This window comes from Mustela nivalis (assembly GCF_964662115.1).
Source record: "Mustela nivalis genome assembly, chromosome: 12".
NCBI lineage: Eukaryota > Metazoa > Chordata > Mammalia > Carnivora > Mustelidae > Mustela > Mustela nivalis.
The window spans coordinates 102,398,726-102,418,533 of NC_139031.1; the positions used below are offsets into that span (position 1 = coordinate 102,398,726).

A 19,808-nucleotide genomic window follows, 5' to 3' on the forward strand; every position below is an offset into this window, starting at 1 on the left:
CAGATGCGAGCAGTCTCATCACCGTGAGGCCAGAACAAGGGAAGAACACCGACCGCCGCGCAAAGCACTACTGACCAGGTGCGAGACTCGAGTTGGCCTGAGGTTTCAGCTGCGAAGATGGCAGCGCGCCCTGCGGGGTGCTGGCCCTGCTGTCGTCGAAGCCAAGAGACAAGTCCTTCCTGGGGGCTTTCACTGTGGACACATCATCAGTCATGCCCATCTGCTTCTGTCGTCTTCGCTTCTTACTCCACAGCTCATGACAATCTTGCCATAAAGGAAGGCTGGAAAAAAAAGTATCCAATTGTGTGCAATGTTACTTCTTAACAACACCCCAAAACTGCTAACAGTCACTACAGAGCTGCTCCCCCCACCACCCTGCCAGTCGTTCCAGAAGACTGCAGACACATGCTGTGTGACTCCTCAGTAAAAATCAGCCTTGACGCCCGCCCCCCAACTTCAGGGCTTCACCTCTACAGCCAGACTATTTTTCTGTGACTTCTGAATGATCAGTAAATAATCATTTAGTAAAACTATGAACGAAGAACACAAGTTCATAAAAGTATGTTACTATCATCCTTGGTGCAACCTTTTAAAGCCGGTTCTTCTCACAGTCCACCACACATTGAACAGGACATGGGGAAAAAAGGGGAAAAAATGCCACTTGCAGAAAATGGAAACAGGATTAAAAAGTAGCAAAAGCTAGGAGATGACGTCTGTGAAAAACTTCCTAGTAAAAGCGTCTTACTTTTTTAATGCCCTCTTATTTACTTCCATAATGAAGTGCTCTAAAATTAAACTATGCTACAGAGAAGTTTCATAAATAGGTAATCCAGGCTCATGACTACCTGTCAACAAAGATTCTGAAAAACTAGCAACTATCAAAATTACCCACAATTCTGAAACAATTCTGCCTTAATGTGATTTCATAAAACTGAAAACACTATAGAGTAACTTTTGCTTAAAGACATAAACGTTTGATTTAGAAGTTGATTTCTTCTTATCCTAATAAAAATTCCGAAGGGAAGTTACTATTATATCTATTTTAAAGATGAGAAAATTGAGGCTTGGAAAGGTTAATAAACTTGCCCAGAATAACTACAAATGCCCTTACACAGCCCCAACCTGGTGATAGATCTGCCACCTTTAACCTGGATATGTTTCCCTCTAGGGATGCTCTCCAAGGGGTACACCTGAAACTGCTGTAAAATAACTCGCATCTCTCTTTGTCCTCTTTCCTGACCTCGATCCTTGAGAGTGGCCTGCACAGCAAGTTCATTCACACCTCCTCTTCCAGTTACTCTCATCTCACGTTATAAGGTAAAGGCATGTGCAACAATATGGTCCAATCTTAGCAATATAATATTAAGTAAAAAAAGTCATTCCCAAAAGATTACAAACAGCATGATACCCTTTTAATAAATTTTTAATAAAATTAAAAACAACTAAAATTTTTAAATATAACTTTTTATGAATACATATAGATGGCAACAAAAGTATATACAAAAGAAAACAGGGATGATGGTTACCTCAGGTGGAGGGAAGCAAGGGGATAGGTCGTAGGGCAGGGGTGGGGAGAGGGGATGATATGACTAACGGAGGTTATTGTCAAGGTTCTAGCTTTTATTTGGTAGGTTCATGGCTGCTTATTAAAATCATTTAAAATAACTAAGTAACTAAAAGAAAAAAAAGAGAGCCATGCATGGACCAATGATGAGTGACACGAGGATTATGATTAAACCAAGTCTATGCACCTGAGGTCCAAAAACAAAACAAAGGCATACCTCTCAGCCATCTTACTATGGTGCATTGCCTCAGCGTGTAAAAACCTCCTGGAGTAACAAACAAAGGTACAATTTGAAATATTGATATTGGGAAGCTTTAAGGCATTATAAACCCGCCGAAGACTTTCCTTTCTGTGCGCTGTGCGTGTGCATGTATCATAAGATGTGTGGCCTTAGTCCCTGCTGGGATATTCTGAATTCAGATACGCTGTGGAGTAGGGAAACTGGAGTGACCTCACTTCGAGGCTCTTGCGGCAAAGCCCCATGAGAAGAAAGCAAGCAAAGAACTCCACTAACAAGGGCTTTGGTTCCCTCCCATAGTTTAAAGCTAACAGCTTCCTCTATGGATTATCTCAACACTCATCTCTAGGAAAGAGAAGCAATACCCAACAAACAGCTGAAACGTACAGGTTAGTGACTCTGACTCTGGATACACCAGCAATGTTTTCCAGGATGACCAAATTTTTATTTGCTTTTCTGAAGGTTCAAATACTGGCTCAGCCACTTACTTATTGTGTCTCATCAGGCAAGTAACTTGACCTCTGTGCCTCAGTTTCCTTATCTTTAAAAATGAGATCAGCAATACAATCTACCTTATGGGGTAGAGGTAATACATGTTAACATACGCAGGCACTGGACAGTGCCTCTCACACAGCAGGCACTATATTCATGTTTGATGCCATTTACCATCATTCAACATGACAGCTGAAAACTACTTTAATCAAATCACATCATGAAATATTTATTCCAATTACAGGTCATCACATTTTATCTTAGAAATTGTTTGGTGCTTTTTACTTGCTGTTAAGAAAAAATAAAATTATAGGCTAGCTGTCACTCTAATTCACTTTTTAGCAGAAAATGCCTTCTTTTCGTTAAATCAGAAAAATCTGACACCACGTCTCATACAATTAATGTAGTTGTTTTGGTTTTTTAATATCCCATTCTCATTTGATTATTCCAAAAAAACTGACAAGAGTTTAATAAATACACATAGCTCCCAAAGGAATACCACGCCAATGCTTTTCTTCACAGTCCTCACCTCACAGATAATTGATCATTTTAACTACCTATTACATATTACAAAATAATGAGATGTTTCTATAACTCTTAATTTACATATTAAATCGATAGCATTATAATTTCAACCTGACTGCTTTAGTGATATATCCCTAATTTATTACTGGATTACAGCCTGTTCACCAAAATGTGTATTTAACATCCTTATTTTTAATGGAGAAATGCAGTCAGTTGTGTTCTGATAAAAATTAAGTGAATTTAGGTGATGTGTTTGACAATATGGAGAGAATTTCCAATTAGGTAACGTGGCATGCGCTTCCCATTAATGGGTTGTATCTACGGTTCCAAGGTTTCCACAAAAACATTTAATAAGAAAAACAATCTAACATACAGACTGGCCAAGTTGTACTGACATTACATGTTGACTTCCTAAACTTTTCTACATATACTAGATGAAACAAGCACTAATAAAAGAAAAAGTACCAAGTGTAAAAAGTCATTTAGGGGCACCTGGATGACTCAGTTGGTTAAGTGACTAACTCCTGACTTAGGCTCAGGTAATGATCTCAGGGTTGAGAGATTTGAGCCCCATGTTTGGAACTGTCCTGGGTGTGGAGCCTGCCTAAGATTCTCTCTCCCGGGTGCCTGGGTGGCTCAGTTGGTTAAATGCCTACCTTTGGCTCCAGGTCATGATCCCCAGATCTGGGATTTCTCTCTCGAAAATAAACAAAAATCTTTAATAAAAAAAATTCTCTCTCTCCCTCTTCCTCCGCCCCTCCCCAGACCCCTACCCCTGGTTCATGTGCCCTCCTCTAAAAAAAAAACAAAAAAACAAAACAAGAAGGCATTTATTAAGTATTGGTAAAGCTTCTTTAGCTTACTTCCTCAGATTTTGAAAAAAATGATTAATTACTGGATTAAAAAAAAGTCTCTTCAAGTCACGTGGTTTCTAATTCTTTACTATCAAGAAAATTATGAGAAAGAATCCTAAAGTTGACATCTGAAAGATCATTCTAATAATTTCTGATGACAGGGGCACCTGGGTCGCTCAGTGGGTTAGGCCTCTGCCTTTGGCTCAGGTCACAGTCTCAGGGTCCTGGGATTGAGTCCCACATCAGGCTCTCTGCTCAGCAGGGAGCCTGCTTCCCCGTCTCTCTGCCTGCCTCTCTGCCTACTTGTGATCTCTCTCTCTGTCAAATAAATAAATAGAAATCTTAAAAAAAAAAAAAAAAAATCTCAGGGTGCCTGGGTGGCTCAGTGGGTTAAGCCTCTGCCTTTGGCTTGGGTCATGATTCCAGGGTCCTGGGATCAAGCCCCGCATTGGGCTCTCTGCTCAGCGGGGAGCCTGCTTTCTCCTCTCTCGGCCTACCTCTCTGCCTACTTGTGAGCTCTGTCAAATAAACAAATAAAATCTTAAAAAAAAAAAATCTCTGATGACAAATCACTATGTGATTTTTGCAAGCCATGTGGAAGAAATGCAAAGAAATCAGTGACAAAACTATGACAAGAGTCCATCTGTTCGTGAAGGCTTAATTACAAGGGTACTTATAAAAATAAAAAATAAAATTACAATTAATGTGGGACTTTGTCATTCTAGAATAAGGAGTATTAACTGATAGATATTAAAATTACATGGGGGATCATAGCCCTACTATTTCATTAGGTTGCATCACCAACCAAATTTACATATACACACACACACACACATATTCATTTTTTATTTTTTAAGTAGGCTCCACACCCAGCATGGAGCCCAACATGGCTTCAACTCATGACCCAGAGATTAAGACCTGAGCTAAGATGAAAGAGTTGGACACTTGACTGAGCCACTCACGCACCCCTTCCTTCCCTTTTTTTAAAAAAAAAATTTTAATTGAAGTAGAGTTAACATATAACATTATATTAGCTTCAGGGGTACAACATAGTGATTCAACAATTTTCTTTCCATTTTTTTTTTTTAAAGATTTTATTTATTTATTTGACAGAGAGAGAGATCACAAATAGGCAGAGAGACAGACAGAGAGAGACATGAGGAGAAGCAGGCTCCCTGCTGAGCAGAGAGCCCCATGCGGGACTCGATCCCAGGCCTCTGGGATCATGACCTGAGCCGAAGGTAGAGGCTTAACCCACTGAGCCACCCAGGCGCCCCTTCTTTCCATTTTTAAACTTAAATACATACTAGTAATATTTGCAAAGATCATTTGATCAAGAAGAAAAAAAAAGGCTTTGTATTTTCTAAATGACTCTTGGTGAATATCAAAATGCTAAGATATTTTGATCCCGCTGGACACATTTACAAGAGTGATATAACTGCCCATTTGAAAATGTCAACACTTACCATACACTGAAATTTATATCTTTTGCAACTATTCCAACCCTTGATTAAAAAAAGTTTATACACCAATTTAAAAATATGCTCAATATAGCTTTTACCAGAAATCTTTCCTGTGGACCAATTAAACCAAGAGATCAACTTAGTATTACCTTGGGAGAAAAATGACCTTATATTCCTTTTGACAGGATAAAGCAAGAAGCTCACCTCACTACCTCAGTAGTATTCTTGACACATACAAAGGTTACTCTAATTCTGATCACAAGAAAGCAATCAGAGCTAGATTATAGAATGTTTTACAAAACAGGTAGCTTCAACTCTTCAAAAATGTCAATGTCATAAAAGCCCTACCCAAAGAGTAATTAAAGACTGAAGAGACACTGCAACTAAATGAAATGTGTGAGCTTTGAATGAATTCTTCATCTAAGACAAAAAAAAAACAAAACGAAACAAAACACAATCCCAAAAACCAGACTATAAAGGAAATTACTGGGCCAACTGGAGAAATCTGAATAGGGACTATCTACTAGATACCGCAATGTTAAATTTCTTACGCTTTATAATCGTACTGTAGTTATAAAGTCCTAGTTCTTACAGAAACACAGCAAATTATTGATAAGTGTTGTGTCACTCTCACAATATAATAGTTCAGGGAAAAAGGCTTATTATATATAGTGATAAAGCAGTTGTCAGTGACTATTGAATCTACATGAAGGGTATACAAACGCTCATTGTACTATTCTTCCTGTTTTTCTGTAGAGGTGAAATGTTTCCAAATCAAAAGTTGAAAAGAATTCTTCTTTGAAGGAAGAAGAGTCAAAGTTTCAAAAGAATGATTCAGATCCTTTAACTTCAAATGATAGATCCTTTTTGTCTTTCAAACCATCCAGTAATGGCAATTCGTATATAGTTCAATAAAAACTTAATAAAGCTGAATATGAAGGTCTTAGAAAATATAATAAGCCCAATCTAAGTGATAAGTGGAAGAGCCAGGATTTGGAACTCCAAAGCCCACGTTTGTTCATTCATAATACACTAATTTTATTACATGGAAACATTTTATTATAGAAATAGGCTTGCTTTTTATCAATTTTTAAAGTTATCCCTACAAAGTTTCTAGAGCCTATCAAAAAGAACCAAATGGACCGCTTTGTCACCTCCCCCCCAAATAAATCTAGAGAAATTATAGGAGCCACGAGGGAATGAAGGTTCAAGAACCCAGTTACTGTGACTCTCAAACTCTATACATTTTCTCTCAATCATACAATAAATTCATTCTATACTGGCTTTTGTTACTAACGCTCTTAGGATTTCCTATTGGATTGTCTGCCAAGGAGCATTTCAGAACTGCTCTTTCTTACTGAACTTGCTGGCTCCACCCTGAACTAGATTTGTATTCTTGGGCAAGTTTCTTAACCTCTTTGAGCCTGCTTCTTCCTCTGTAGAACAGTGACAAGAATAATAACCACCTGAGAGGAGGGAATACAAGAAAAATGCTTAGCAGAGCACTCAAGTTTTTAACTATAGGAACTAGCAGCAGGATAAACACGAGGTATGGTAGAAGTACTACCAGAATAATATTGGCAGCAGGAATATTAGAGTTGAAATCTAGTAAAATTAGAAAGAGGAAGGCTGCTTTTGCTAATCCTGGTTAGCTGAACATGAAACGAGGTTCTGCATTCTAGATGTACGAATTATGTGTGTTACTACTACTCTTTCTTTTGGTTTATGCTACTTCTTTTGACTTAACTAATCATGAAGAGTTCCTGATTGTTTTATAGCGATGCTATTCAATCCGGCCAGATGGGATCTCACATAATGAAAAGCCACTTACTCTGGTGGAGGCATTTTTGAGGGTTCCACGTCCCGCAGGAACTCGCACTGGAGCGCCTGTTCTGCGGTGCAGCGCTTACTGGGATCCAAGGCGAGCATGTAATCAAACAAGTCTAGTGCGGCTGCAGGAATACTGGCAGGAGAGGACGACAGAAGTCATGCATAGTCTCTGACACAAGCTTAGTGTTTCTTTAAGTTGACATTTCATAACATGTTTGCTCTACTTTATTCCAATAGATTCCAAATTTCCCTTTTAAGACACAGTCATTTTTACATAATTTTTTAAAACTGCTATTCTAAATAATTTGAAATTTGGCCAACAATGGTGTATCTTATTACTGTTGGAAATTTGCGATTATGCCATAAATTAAGAACTGAATAGAACAGTTTCCTATAACAAAATAAAAACCGGAGCTTCATTAAATGGTGTTCCAGCTCTGTCATGTAAGCTCCAAATGAAACACACACCTCTAAATCACCGATACCATAATGACAGTGAGATGGTAATTTGCATGTAGCAAAGGGAAACTCAAAAGTAAAGGACATAGAAGAACTGTGATAGGTCTACCTTGGATCAATAGAGGACAGAGTGACATTTAGAATTCTCAAGAAATAACTAAAAAAAAAGAAAAAAAATTCAATGCGATATGGACACTTAAGCATCCCCTTCTTACAAAACAAATTCTTCTCTTAACTTTCGACGATATTGCTTCTTTGGTTTCATGGTGTTGAAATATGGTAGTTTGATTACATCGGGCCACACTGCAGGACACGGACTCCCACATATACGGCTGAACAATACACAAAAAGAGGTACATCAATATAAACTCCACAGAAGAAAAAAATACAGACAACTGCTATATAAAAATCCCCCCATCCTTCAACACAGAAAAGTTGGAGTCTTGATACAATATATAAGAAATTTCATTAAATATTTTAGCATCCCAACTTAATTACTTGTTTTAAGGAATCAATTTATTGTCAGTGGATATTTCTAACACTCCAAACATTCCAATTCCTAAAAAGAAAACCTTCACATTTGCAAAATCAAGTCTTAAAACACAGGTAACACTCCAAATACGTTGACCATGTCTTGAACCGAGATGAAAAATTTTATGCCAATAAATTAAGGAACCAGAGTGTAGGTTTGTGTCTTTCTCTGGTCTTACAGGTACCTGTCATTACTTCTGCAAGAACTGCGGAAACAAATTTCCACACAGGAAGGGAACTATACAGTCATGTCTGCTGCTGCATTCCATCAACAGAAGGACCCTCAAAGTAACACTCTTGAAACACAGAAGTTCTTCAGCTTAAGTAATGCCACTGAATTCAAGGTATTGAGAAATTTTAACTGCTTTACTCTGTGCTTATCTGTAGCTTGAAAGCCCTATTTTTGTACTAACGACTAAGTCCCTGTTACAATAATGTGTAGAGGTAACTCCAGCTGGTAAGCATTTAAAAACTCACTCGCCAAGAAGTAGATGAAAAATTTGTTAAATATGGTAAGCTTGCATATACTGAACCTCAAAAATAAATGTACACTGAACATAAAATCCTCAGCTGATCTTCACATGTGAAGAGGAAGTGTCCATGCATCACCGACTAAAAATAAAAATGTTCTGTACGTAATAAATATAAATGCACCAGTGTCCATAAACAAGGGATGACTAACGTTGTCCAGCCATCCTTTAGCTGAGCTGTAGAACGCGATCTCAGAAAACATACATATTTACATAAGACAATTGCTCATCTTTTTTAAGCTATGTCCCTAAAATGTACTTTTTTGGTTTCAACAGAGTTTACGATTTTTGGAAACACAAGCTTCTAAGAAGGTAGTAAGAGCCTATCCTTTGCACACGGCCAGTCTCTTCTTCCTCCCGACTGGATTTTTACAACCTCCTCAAAAATACAGTGGCTCCCTTAGGAAACAAGGCTGACCCTGGGTCTCAATCTGCCTTCCTAATCTCAATCCCCAGTTCATCTCTCCCCACTGCCCAATCACACTCTTCAATGTCCGTGATCAAATTCTCTCTTCCTAGATTCTAACTAGTGGAGAATCTTTTTCATTGCTCGAGATTCAGATCAAGTAATGCATTCAGTGCGGTCTTCTGTATCCCCATGGCCACTCAGAAGGGTCCCTTAGCATTCTACTTGCTTCTTTGGAGCTTCTTTGGACACTTTTTCATATTTCATGCTGCTTTGTATCTTGGTTGACCTGCCTGTTTCGCTCACTAAAGTGAACTGTGTCTCTCACTGTTTTGTGTACTTCTCCAAGTAAGTATATAAATATAAATACTCCCCGGCAGACTGATGTGTTATTACAGAAGTATGAAGTTCACGGCAATATTTAAAAATGAAGGATACTTTCAACTGCAGAAATACAGGAACATGCACTCAAGATATGGACGAGGTGTGGAATTTTGGCTACAGCTCCAAGGATAAGCAAGCAACAGACAGGTCAAAAGTAAGTAAGGGAAATGTTCCTGGCAAAGAGAAGTCCATAGACAGAGCCATGAAGTAGTCAAGGACAGACATGTGGGAAGACCAAGGAAACAGGTGGAACATGGGGCTCAGGGAGGGTTAGCTGAGAGCACAGATAGGAGCCACACAGTGTTTTAAAAGCCTAATTATAATGAAGACAGACTTGGAAAACAAACTTTAAAACGAAATCCTGTCTGTGATACTGGTTAAACTGCATTGCTGAAGAATCTGTTTCTTCTTTTGTAAAAGAGAGGTTCATTTCCCTTCAAAGCTGTGAGATTAAATGAGCTGGCATCTGGACTGTTCAAAAGCCCTTCGATAAAAGTAAGTTTCATTACCTCTTAGCTGAAGAGCTTCAATTATTTTACTCTGTGTTGTGGGAAGATAGCTGAGTGGTTATCTAGCTGGTAGTAGCACACAGGACAGAACAGATCCACTGAGGCAGGGAAACTTACTAGGAACTAAGGAAGCAGACAGGACAGCAATTGATGGTAATTGCTTATTAGCAAAAACTAGCCTGATAGCCAGCCAGTTATCTCAAAATCACTTGCCAAAGAGGTCTTGAGATGTATCATACACTAAATCCGCAAATACCTGAGGTCTATTTTGGGAATCTATTCTGATCTATGTACTCTGGTATCAGTACCATATGGTAGCTTTTAATTTTTGTAAGGCCAACAGAACAAAGCCTTCTATAATCCATTCCTCTAATTAGTCTCCTCAGCATTTTCCTAGGATGAACCTAGCATCAATGCTGTCACACTCCAAAAGTAAGAGCATCTGTTTGGATTCAACTGCAGCTCTGAATTTATAGATTAATTTAGAAAGGATAGCTATCTTCAGAAGGCTTAACACTTCTGTCCCAGAAATACCCCATTTTTCTATTTCCTTCAGTTTTATATTTCCATTTCTTCAATTAGATCTTATATATTGCTTTTTATCAGGTTTTTTGGGACGTTTTTGAATGTATTCTTATTCCTATTATACAGTCTAAGCAGTAAATAGGGAAGTTCTGTTACAGAAGACATTCTTACATATGACATACAAAGTTTTAGATAGCCATCTGAGAGCCTATGGCTCCTACCATAGTTTTAATAGTTTCTTTGAGGCTTTCCAGGTTTACAATCTTATCACCTATAATAATTTTTTCTCTGTTTTTTCAAACATGGATACTTCTTTTTCCTGATATGGTACGGTATGTGACAATTTCTAAACAATGTTACAATGATAATGATGCCACACAATATTGGGTAGTTTTGTTTGGTTTCTAACTTTAATGGGAGTACTCCCTCTCACTGTTTACAAATGGGAAGGATAATGACTTGTGGTTTGAGAAAAACAACACATAATAAAGATAATCACAGCCACACACACAAACTCACGCATATATCCTGTTAAGAATTCATTTATTCCTTTTTACTGTGGGCTTTATTTTTGTAACTTTTAAATTTTAAAGGATACTTCAGTTTTGTTAGTTTCATTTTTAGAAACTATTATAATCATCATCTGCATTTTTCCCCCTGAATAACTCATGTCATGAATCATACTAAAAGCATTCTTAATACCCACACTTACATTCAATAGAGGAGTACTTCCTGGCCTTAGTAAAATACTATCATTTTAGTGTAATGCTGTATCCTACTTGTTCATTTAGATGTTGTACATCAATATTCCTATGTGAGATTAGTACACAGGACTTCTCAAAAATGGAGTTCAGACTCTTTAGGTGAAAGGTATTACTAATACATTATTTGCCTTTTTCAGTGTGTTGATTTTGCACTGATGGTACAAAACCTATGGTGGAGAATGACCAGCACCTTAGCAAGATTCAAGACAGTGGCACCAAACTATCAGGCATTAAATACTCTTCACGACTATACCATCTACTGGGGTGGGGGCAGGGGTGGGGAAGAAACACACCACATGCCACTTAAGAATGTACTCGTTGAAGTGGTAAAAAATCGTTAATGTTATTAAACCCTAACACTATTTGGAACAGTATATATCTTCTTTATATTTTCAATGATGAAGCAGAAAATACTTATAAGCACTTCTGCTGCTCAAGAAATTCTGACAGCTACCCTGAGAAGCACTTGTGCAATTATTTGAGCTGCAAGCTGAAGTAGCCGTGTGTTTTTCATGGACGGTCATTTTTACCTATATGAACAAGCAACACACTATGGTCACTCAGACTTGGGTGTCTGCCAGACATTTTCTCATGTGTGAACGAGTCCACTTGTTACTTCAAGAATGATGACTGCAGTATTTATGTTCAATTATAAAATCCAAGCTTTCAAGAAAAAATTAGAATTACTAGGAAGCTTACATCTATGCCATAGACTGGACAGCTTCACAATAAAGATCTGTGGGCTTTTCTGATGAGATTAGTGGTGATAACCAAAATTATATAAAGAAATGTTACATTTAGAAGATCTGCTGAAATAGGGGACCCACTATTTTCCGTATTACCAGTGTTACAAAATCATCACAGATCCAGAGTGCAAGACAGACTAATGCATTTTAATATATTAGAATACAAAATATGCCTTCATATGTTTTCAGACCGTATATTACAACTAACCTATAAGAAATTACCACTTACTTAGTGTAATTTCAAAGAAGAACATATATAATGACCTGAAAAGACAACCGAAACCAGCATATTACAGAGAGGGAATCCAGATGTTACTCTATTAAGCCAGACATTTCTTTTAATGTCTTTTTATGTAAAATCTTTTGTAAAAGATATGTAAAATATCTTTTTATGTAAAGATGTAAAACAGTGCTACTCATTTCACCAACATTTATTTTAGTTTGGAAAATACAGACATTTTATAATTAAACAATGTTAGCATACTGTTTTAAAATAGGTATTTTTACTTCCTCAGTTTTAATTTCTAGTATGATAAATATTGATCAATAGATATAACTAGCATAAATAAAGCTCCTGGGATCTTTCATAATTTTTAGGAGTGCAGAGAAATTCTTAGTGCAAAAAGTAGCAATTTACAGGATTTTTTATGCTATTGTTCTTTAAAGACACACATGCTTCATTTTTAAAAATCTGGGAGCTTCCCTTCTTTACCTATATTCTAAAACAATCAAAGTCTAAGCCTTTAAAATTATAAAAATCTCACCCGTGTGACCATCTAGGTCTCAGGCTTTGTGTGTATAGGGCCGGGGGAAGGGAGTGGAGGTCAGACAGAAGAAGGGTTCTTTTTATTCCAATCTAATTTTTTCCATGATTGTAATTTTTTAAAAATTTCATAAGCAATGTATACTGTGTGATATAAAGGTTCTTTCTGGCTGCTAAAAGGCTTAGGGTTATAAGTGTGACCCTTATGTTAAAAACATTTTTTGCCTTTATTCATCCCATCTTGTCATCACCTGTTTTTCATTTTCTTTTGCTATCACTTTTTTTTTCTAAGATTTTATTTATTTGTTTATTTGACAGAGAGAGAGCAAGGGAGAGAAAGACAGATAGCAAGCACAAGCAGAGGGAATGGCAAGCAGGGGAGAAGCAAGCTCTCTGCTGAGCAAGGAGCCGGGATGTGGGGCTCAAGCCCAGGACCCTGGGACCATGACCTGAGCTTAAGGCAGACACTTAACTGACTGAGCCACCCAGGCGCTTTTTGCCATCACTCTTTTTAAAAAAAGATTTTATTTATTTACTCATTCATTCATTCATTCATTTGACAGAGAAAGATACAGCGAGAGAGGGAAGACAAGCAAGGGGAGTGGAAGAGGGAGAGTCAGGTTTCCCGCTCTGTGATCATGACCGGAGCCATAGGCAGACGCTTAACAACTGAGCCGCCCAGGTGCCCCTGCCATCACTTTTAAACCCCCTCTATTTCTATCACAAAACTTCTGTACTTTGCCTAAAATAGTGTTTGGAACAAGCTAAGTACAAATAACTTGATCACTGCTGTGTGAAACATTTTAAGATAGATTCTGATTAGTATTCCCACCTTTCATTAGTTCATACATATTTCTGTACCATGCAGACTAGAACTCATCATTCCTGGGGCTTTAGATTGGGGATATATCCCAGCATTACTGCAGGTAAAGTGAGGGGAAGAAATATGTAGGAAACTTACATTTATTGGACTCCTGTAACCCTAAGAATACGATTAGTACTGTTTTACTTGTGAAGAAACAAACTGAGAGCACTATGGAACTTACCCTAAGTCCCAAGGGCAGGAAGCAGCTGAGCTGGCATTAGAACCCAGGTCTGTAAGATTCCAAAGCCCACCCTTTCAATTAATACGCTGCTGCCTCCTTCCTAACAGGGAGAAAACTGTTTCTTTTGTCAGAAACTTAACTTTTCCTTCATGTTTTAAAACTACTTAATGCCACAGAATCAAAATTGCAGCACTTTTATATTATTATTAATATTTGGTATTTTACCAACAAAAACATGCTGAAATATATAAATTGGAATGTAAAATAGTCCTCTTCGCAGCCCTCTCACAAATCCATGCTCACATAACAACTCCAGACTCTTCTGCAAACCAAACACAGCCTTCTATCGTGCTGCTCCTCATGAAACGATGTTGCTTTCCTGTGTCAGCATCCCCAGGTCTACCATTTCCTTTTTCATATCTATACAGTATATCACCAAGTGGATGGATTGAGCTTTCTTTTTTCTATATAGTTCACTAACCGACTTAACATGTTCATAAAATAATCCAAGTACACTCATGCCTCAGGATCGTTATTACTTTGTTGTTCCCTCACTTCACTCAAATGATACCTCTGGGAGAAACTCCCGGACTCTCTCTGTAACACTGCCTCCTATAATTTTCTATCTCCTTACCCTTATAAGCACCTGATGTATTTTATTCATTTGTCTTGTCTCTCCCAATTAGAAACCAGAAGAAGCTGTGTGCTAGTTACTAGGCACTGAGGATACAACCCCCACTCTTCATTGTATTCTCAGTGCCCTGGCACACAACCAGAAACCAATGGATACGTGTTCTGTTAATCCCCCTGACTTGAAATGACTTCTGTCCCATATTCGGAGGTCCATATAAACTTGCTTTACTTCAGGACTTTCCCTGTCCTGCCACCACTTCATCTATGTATCTTGTAGTAAAATGGTTTTAGTTGCCATAATTTTAACATACAATATGCCAAATTTTCCTTCTTTTTAAGACTTTTTCTGGTTATTTTAATGTTTATCTGGAGGGAAACTGTCATTTGAAATCTGCATTAGGCCTATAATGATTAATACAGGTTGAACTGTCATATTTAAAAAGTTAAGGCTTCCAATCAAAAATGAGATATGCCATTCCCAATAGGTACTTTAAATCTACTTTACAATTTTCAGTGAGACATAGTTTTCAATATCCCTGGAGTATATATGGTGGTGCTTTTGTTAAAGGCATCTCCTTCCTCATGTACATTTCTAACTGCTTATTGCTGGTACATATTTTTAAGAAGCTACTGCTTTTAGTATGTATGTATTCGTATGTCATATTAGGATACTGTGTTCATAAGTTTACACACAATATACACAAGCACATATTTTCTCAACACTTGTCATTTTATTAGACTCTTTTACTTAAGGTGTTTCAGGTAATTTCCTTGCAGGCTGCCTGTATACAATGCTTTCATATACAAATTATGACAATACTGCCTTCATCCTGCCACTCTTTATACCTCTTACTGGGTCACTTACCAGTTAACTAGTTAGTACTTCTAAAACACTCCGAAAATAATGATACTAGAAGACGCTTTTTATCATTCTTGTCTTACATCTTCTAGTATTTCACCACTAAATATTATTCTGGCTAATACATATTTTCACCGTGTTAAAGAAATATACTTTTACACTTAGTTTGTATTCCAGCAAATGCTTATTCAACACCTACTAAGAAAAATATATTACCTTATTTCTAAAAGTGGTGAATTATAATAATGGATGTCCTAAAACTGCAACATTTGTGTATTCTTTGAATGACTCCTACTTGACTCAGCAAGTTGATTTTTAATGAAAAGCTAGATATGACTGGCTAATCTTTCCTTCAGAATTTTTGGATTAATATTCTATAGAAATTTTTCAGGATGTTTTTGTCAATTACTGATGTATGTGTCATACTAACCTAAAAGCTTCAGGAAGTCTTATTTCCCACATGGTGTAGAGAATTCATTAAAATTTCGCTACTAAGGTAGAACTGTCTAAATTCAAATCTCGATTTAGCTGCTTGCCAGTTATATGACCCTAGACAAATTCTTCACTTTCTAAGGTTCCATTTTCTTAATTATAAAACGTAAATGGAAGGCTGTATGAAGCTTAACTGAGGCTAATTCAAGAGAAATTCTTAGAAAAATGTTTGCATCATGTATAAATAAAAGTTAGGATCATTAATAGAATCCCTAGTATCCAAAGAATCAGGACCACTGCCTTATTAAGTGAAAAAATGGGTAAGAGGGAATCATGAAAAAATAAAATAAAATAAAGAAACACAGATACATACTTTAAATATTTTATTATAACTGAAAAATTTAAAATATACATTTTCCAATTTTCTGACACAGAGCAAGGCCTCTCTTTGAACAGAGGATTTGTTGAATGGGACTCAGCATTAGCTTTCTTGAACAAACCACATTATTATTAAGGATTTAAAGCAATTTGAGTACTAAATTCTTCTAAATTTTTATGACTTACCTTTCTAACTTAAAGTAACTTGCCTCCCACCCAGTTAATTTGATAGCAACTTTGTTAAGTCTTTGCAAGCACTGCATCTGTATATATTTAAAGGACACACATATAATAATAAAAAGTTGGTATACAAAATTGGAAACAACCATCTCTTAGTCATTATACTTCAACGGGTAGGATAAATACATAGTCTTACTAGAGAGTAGTAGTCTACCAGCTGCAAACATTCAGCGTGTCATGTATCATGCTACTGTTACTTACAGAGGGACTGGAGAGCATCAATTAATCCAATAAGTCTGTTGAAGGGAAGGTTCATAGTATATTGGTATCTGTGCCTCATACCAATATCTTTCCTAAAAGTTCTCATCCATATTTTGAGACACACACAAAACTTAGAAGTTGCAAATTGACATTATTATATATGAAAGCCAAAACTCTTTTTTTAAAAAGAAAAGAATTACTTTAAAACATTACATGAAGAGAAAAGTGATTATTTATGCCCTTATGACTTAGGCACTACAAGAGACTCCAAATAATGAAGACTGACGCCTGTAGGTACATACAGATGTTTCCATGTATAAACACTCATATATAAACATGTATGCATATGTGTATATAAAACAGTTTGTCTTTACAGTATCCCCCAAACACTAATTCTTCCATCCTGCCATACTAAAAAAAAAAATTTATCTACCATTTATTCTCTCCTTCCTCATATTTATTTACTCTTTCTTCCTGGTCTTATTTTTTGGTCCCCCCACCCTTTCATTTAATTGCAAAAAGATTTAGGGACTTTGAGATCTTTAATTTTACTAGATCAAGTATCAAGAAGTACCCACATTCTAGTTTCTCCTCCATGCAGCAATCATTAGCTTTCAAGAAAACCATGCTATTCTCCTAAAGACACAAACTTGAAAGACTTTAAACTTCCTATGAAGTATTACACACCCCTCAACAAATATTACAATCAGGAGCTTACCTTATTAACTCTAGTTGTGCAAGTTCTTGATTTGCTTGAAATATAGGTTTTTTTGTGAAGAGTTCACCAAGGATACAGCTAGAGGAAAAACAATACGCATCATTATAAAATGATATGATTTTACTTTACTACCAAAACTTTCAAGTAAATTAAACCAGTCAGTAAGCCTATCTTACCCACAGCTCCATACATCAATAGCAGGTGTGTATCTTTCTTCTCCCAACAGCAGTTCAGGTGGACGGTACCATAAAGTGATGACCTTGTTAGTATACGGCCGACTAAAAAACACAGAAAGCACTCTTGAGTTAATATCTGTTAATAAGAGAGATTCTCCTAAGAAATATTATTTTGGCTCATTAAAGCAATCCTACAATCCTAACTAAAACCAATTTCATCTGCCTACTAAATTCAGCCATGCTATTACATCTGACATATGTGATCAAAAAATACATTTGAGAGCAACATGATTAACTGAAAATTTCCAAGTAGTTGGCTGATTTTAACTGTCATCTGGTCAAAAAATGGTCCCAACTGTTCAGTTCTGTTTTTTCCTTTCCATAACTTTAAAGGGGATTAACTGACTTAAAGGAAGTTGATTGATTTTGACCAAATCTGGCAAATTACTAATGTGTGGCAAGATATAGTACAAATTGGAATCACCTAACAAAAATTTTCACTTGGGCTTATTTTTGACAATATTTCACTGACTGCAACTCCACTTCAGTATGCAAATACAAAGTACGTAAATGTAGACTGTAGTCGTTGAGATCTATTCTGCAAAGTACCACTGGTAATAGATATGATACTTTATCAAGATAATTTCTTTTGTCACCTTCTAAAAGAGAGGATAGACACATACTGCTACCTCTTTATTTGCCAGTAGGGCTTATCTGGTGGACCAAATAAACTGTAGGGAATGGAACTGAGATACTTCTCTAAAAGGCTTGCCTGCAGAGTCACTCATGCCAGGGATGAACACAATGCAGCTGTTTGAAAAGCCACTAGACTGTTGTGCGGAAGATTCATTGGCTGATCTTAAGCCAGCCACAAGAGGGGCAGGGGCCTGTTGGGGCTCTATCCAGGGACAAAGGTGCTGCCAGACACCACTGTTGCACCTTCCCTCGACTCTGATAGCACTGGTGGTACACTCCGACCCTGCACTCTCCTATGGCCCCACTAAAGCTGGCAGGTGCACCCCAGTTCTGTATTCTCCCCCAGCTGCACTAAAGCTGTTGGTCACATACACTCCACAACGGAGATGCTCCCTGATCACCTGGCTCTGGTGGCCAGGGGAACCTGCATTTCTGGGTCCCATGGGAAAGTAATAATCAAACCGTTCTTGGCAGGCTACCATGCCCAGGGCATTATACAGACTGAAACACACCCCTAGTCTTTCTGGGTAGGCCTACTTAGATGTCCTGGAGCTTCAGCCTAAGGGGCAGACTTCAGGTTTGCCGCACATCTGAAGTCTACAGAGGTGTTCTCAGGGACAGTAGGGCAGAGGACACCATCCTTGCATTCTCTACTGACCTCATTACTGGTACCTCTCAGAAAGGAGCTTTTTACTTCATCTTATGCTCTGACTTTTCCAACTGTAGTCCAAGAAATATCTCCAGAATAACCTGGTCTGCAGGCCAGAGGATTTACAATTGTGGTCCCATATGACTATATATATTTGCATACATTAAAAGCTACTGCCTGAGGGTCTGGCTTCCAATCAGCCTGAATCTAGGTGCTGATTGAAAGCCCTGCCTTTGCAACACTGACGGGTCTTGGAACATCCTCATTAGTTGGTTCCTATCAAATATAAATCAGACTGCTTAGACAAACACAAAGGTTTGAGAAACAGAAGAGCTAGAGCAAGGCTGAAAGATAAAGATCATCTCCTATACAAGGCCACTCCTTCAAGACTAGAAGAGACAGCTGTTTTCCCTAAACATAGAAATAACCACAATCAAGCAAAAAGAGGAAACAGAAAAAATATGTCCAAATGAAAGAAAAAGGTAAAACCTCAGAAGAAAACTTATTTCAAGAAACAGTGGCTGCAAACTTCCCTAACGTGGAAAAACAGATATCCAGATCCAGGAAGCCCAAAAGAGCCTATAAAAATGAATTCCAAAAGATCTACACCAAGACATAGTATAAATAAAATGTCAAAAGTAAAAGAAAGAGATAATCTAAAAAGGAGCAAGAGGAAAACAACTTTTACATACAAAGGACCTCCCCTCCCCAGGTCTGCATAAGACTCTAAGCAGATTTTTCTGCAGAAACTTTGCAAGCCAGAAGAAAGTACACATTATATTCAAAGTGCTGAGAGAAAAAAAAAATCCCAAACAAAAATACTCTACCCAGCAAGGTTATCATTTAGAATTAAAGGAGAGAGAAAGTTTTCCAGACAAGTAAAAGCTAAATAATTTCATCATCTAACCTGGCTTTTCAAGAAATGTTAAAGGGAATTCTTTAAGCTAAAAAGAAACTTTCTTTACTAATTAATAACAAGAAAACATTTAAGTATAAATCTCACTGGTAAAGATAGACTAATGGCAGTGGTTTAAATCACATAAAGCTACTATAAAGGTTAAAAGACATAATTAGTAAAACAAACTGTAATTACAATAATCAGTTAAGGGATATACAAAGGAAAAAGATATAAAATGTGACATCAAAAACATAAAATGCCAGGGTAAGTAAAAATGTAGAGTTCTAGAATGCATTCAA

General features: G+C 37.2%; 1 protein-coding gene across 2 annotated transcripts in view; it reads right to left on the reverse strand.

The window, feature by feature from the left end:
- CDK13 (cyclin dependent kinase 13) overlaps nt 1-19,808 on the reverse strand; it is a 125,367-nt gene that overhangs the window by 6,144 nt on the left and 99,415 nt on the right. For both annotated transcript variants that reach the window (XM_082692642.1, XM_082692641.1), the window contains exons 8-12: nt 17,267-17,368; nt 17,091-17,168; nt 7,641-7,757; nt 6,968-7,099; nt 76-281 (exon numbers count right to left, since the gene is read on the reverse strand). In XM_082692642.1, coding sequence (XP_082548768.1) covers nt 76-281; nt 6,968-7,099; nt 7,641-7,757; nt 17,091-17,168; nt 17,267-17,368 — 635 coding nt within the window. The remainder of the gene's footprint in view (nt 1-75; nt 282-6,967; nt 7,100-7,640; nt 7,758-17,090; nt 17,169-17,266; nt 17,369-19,808) is intronic.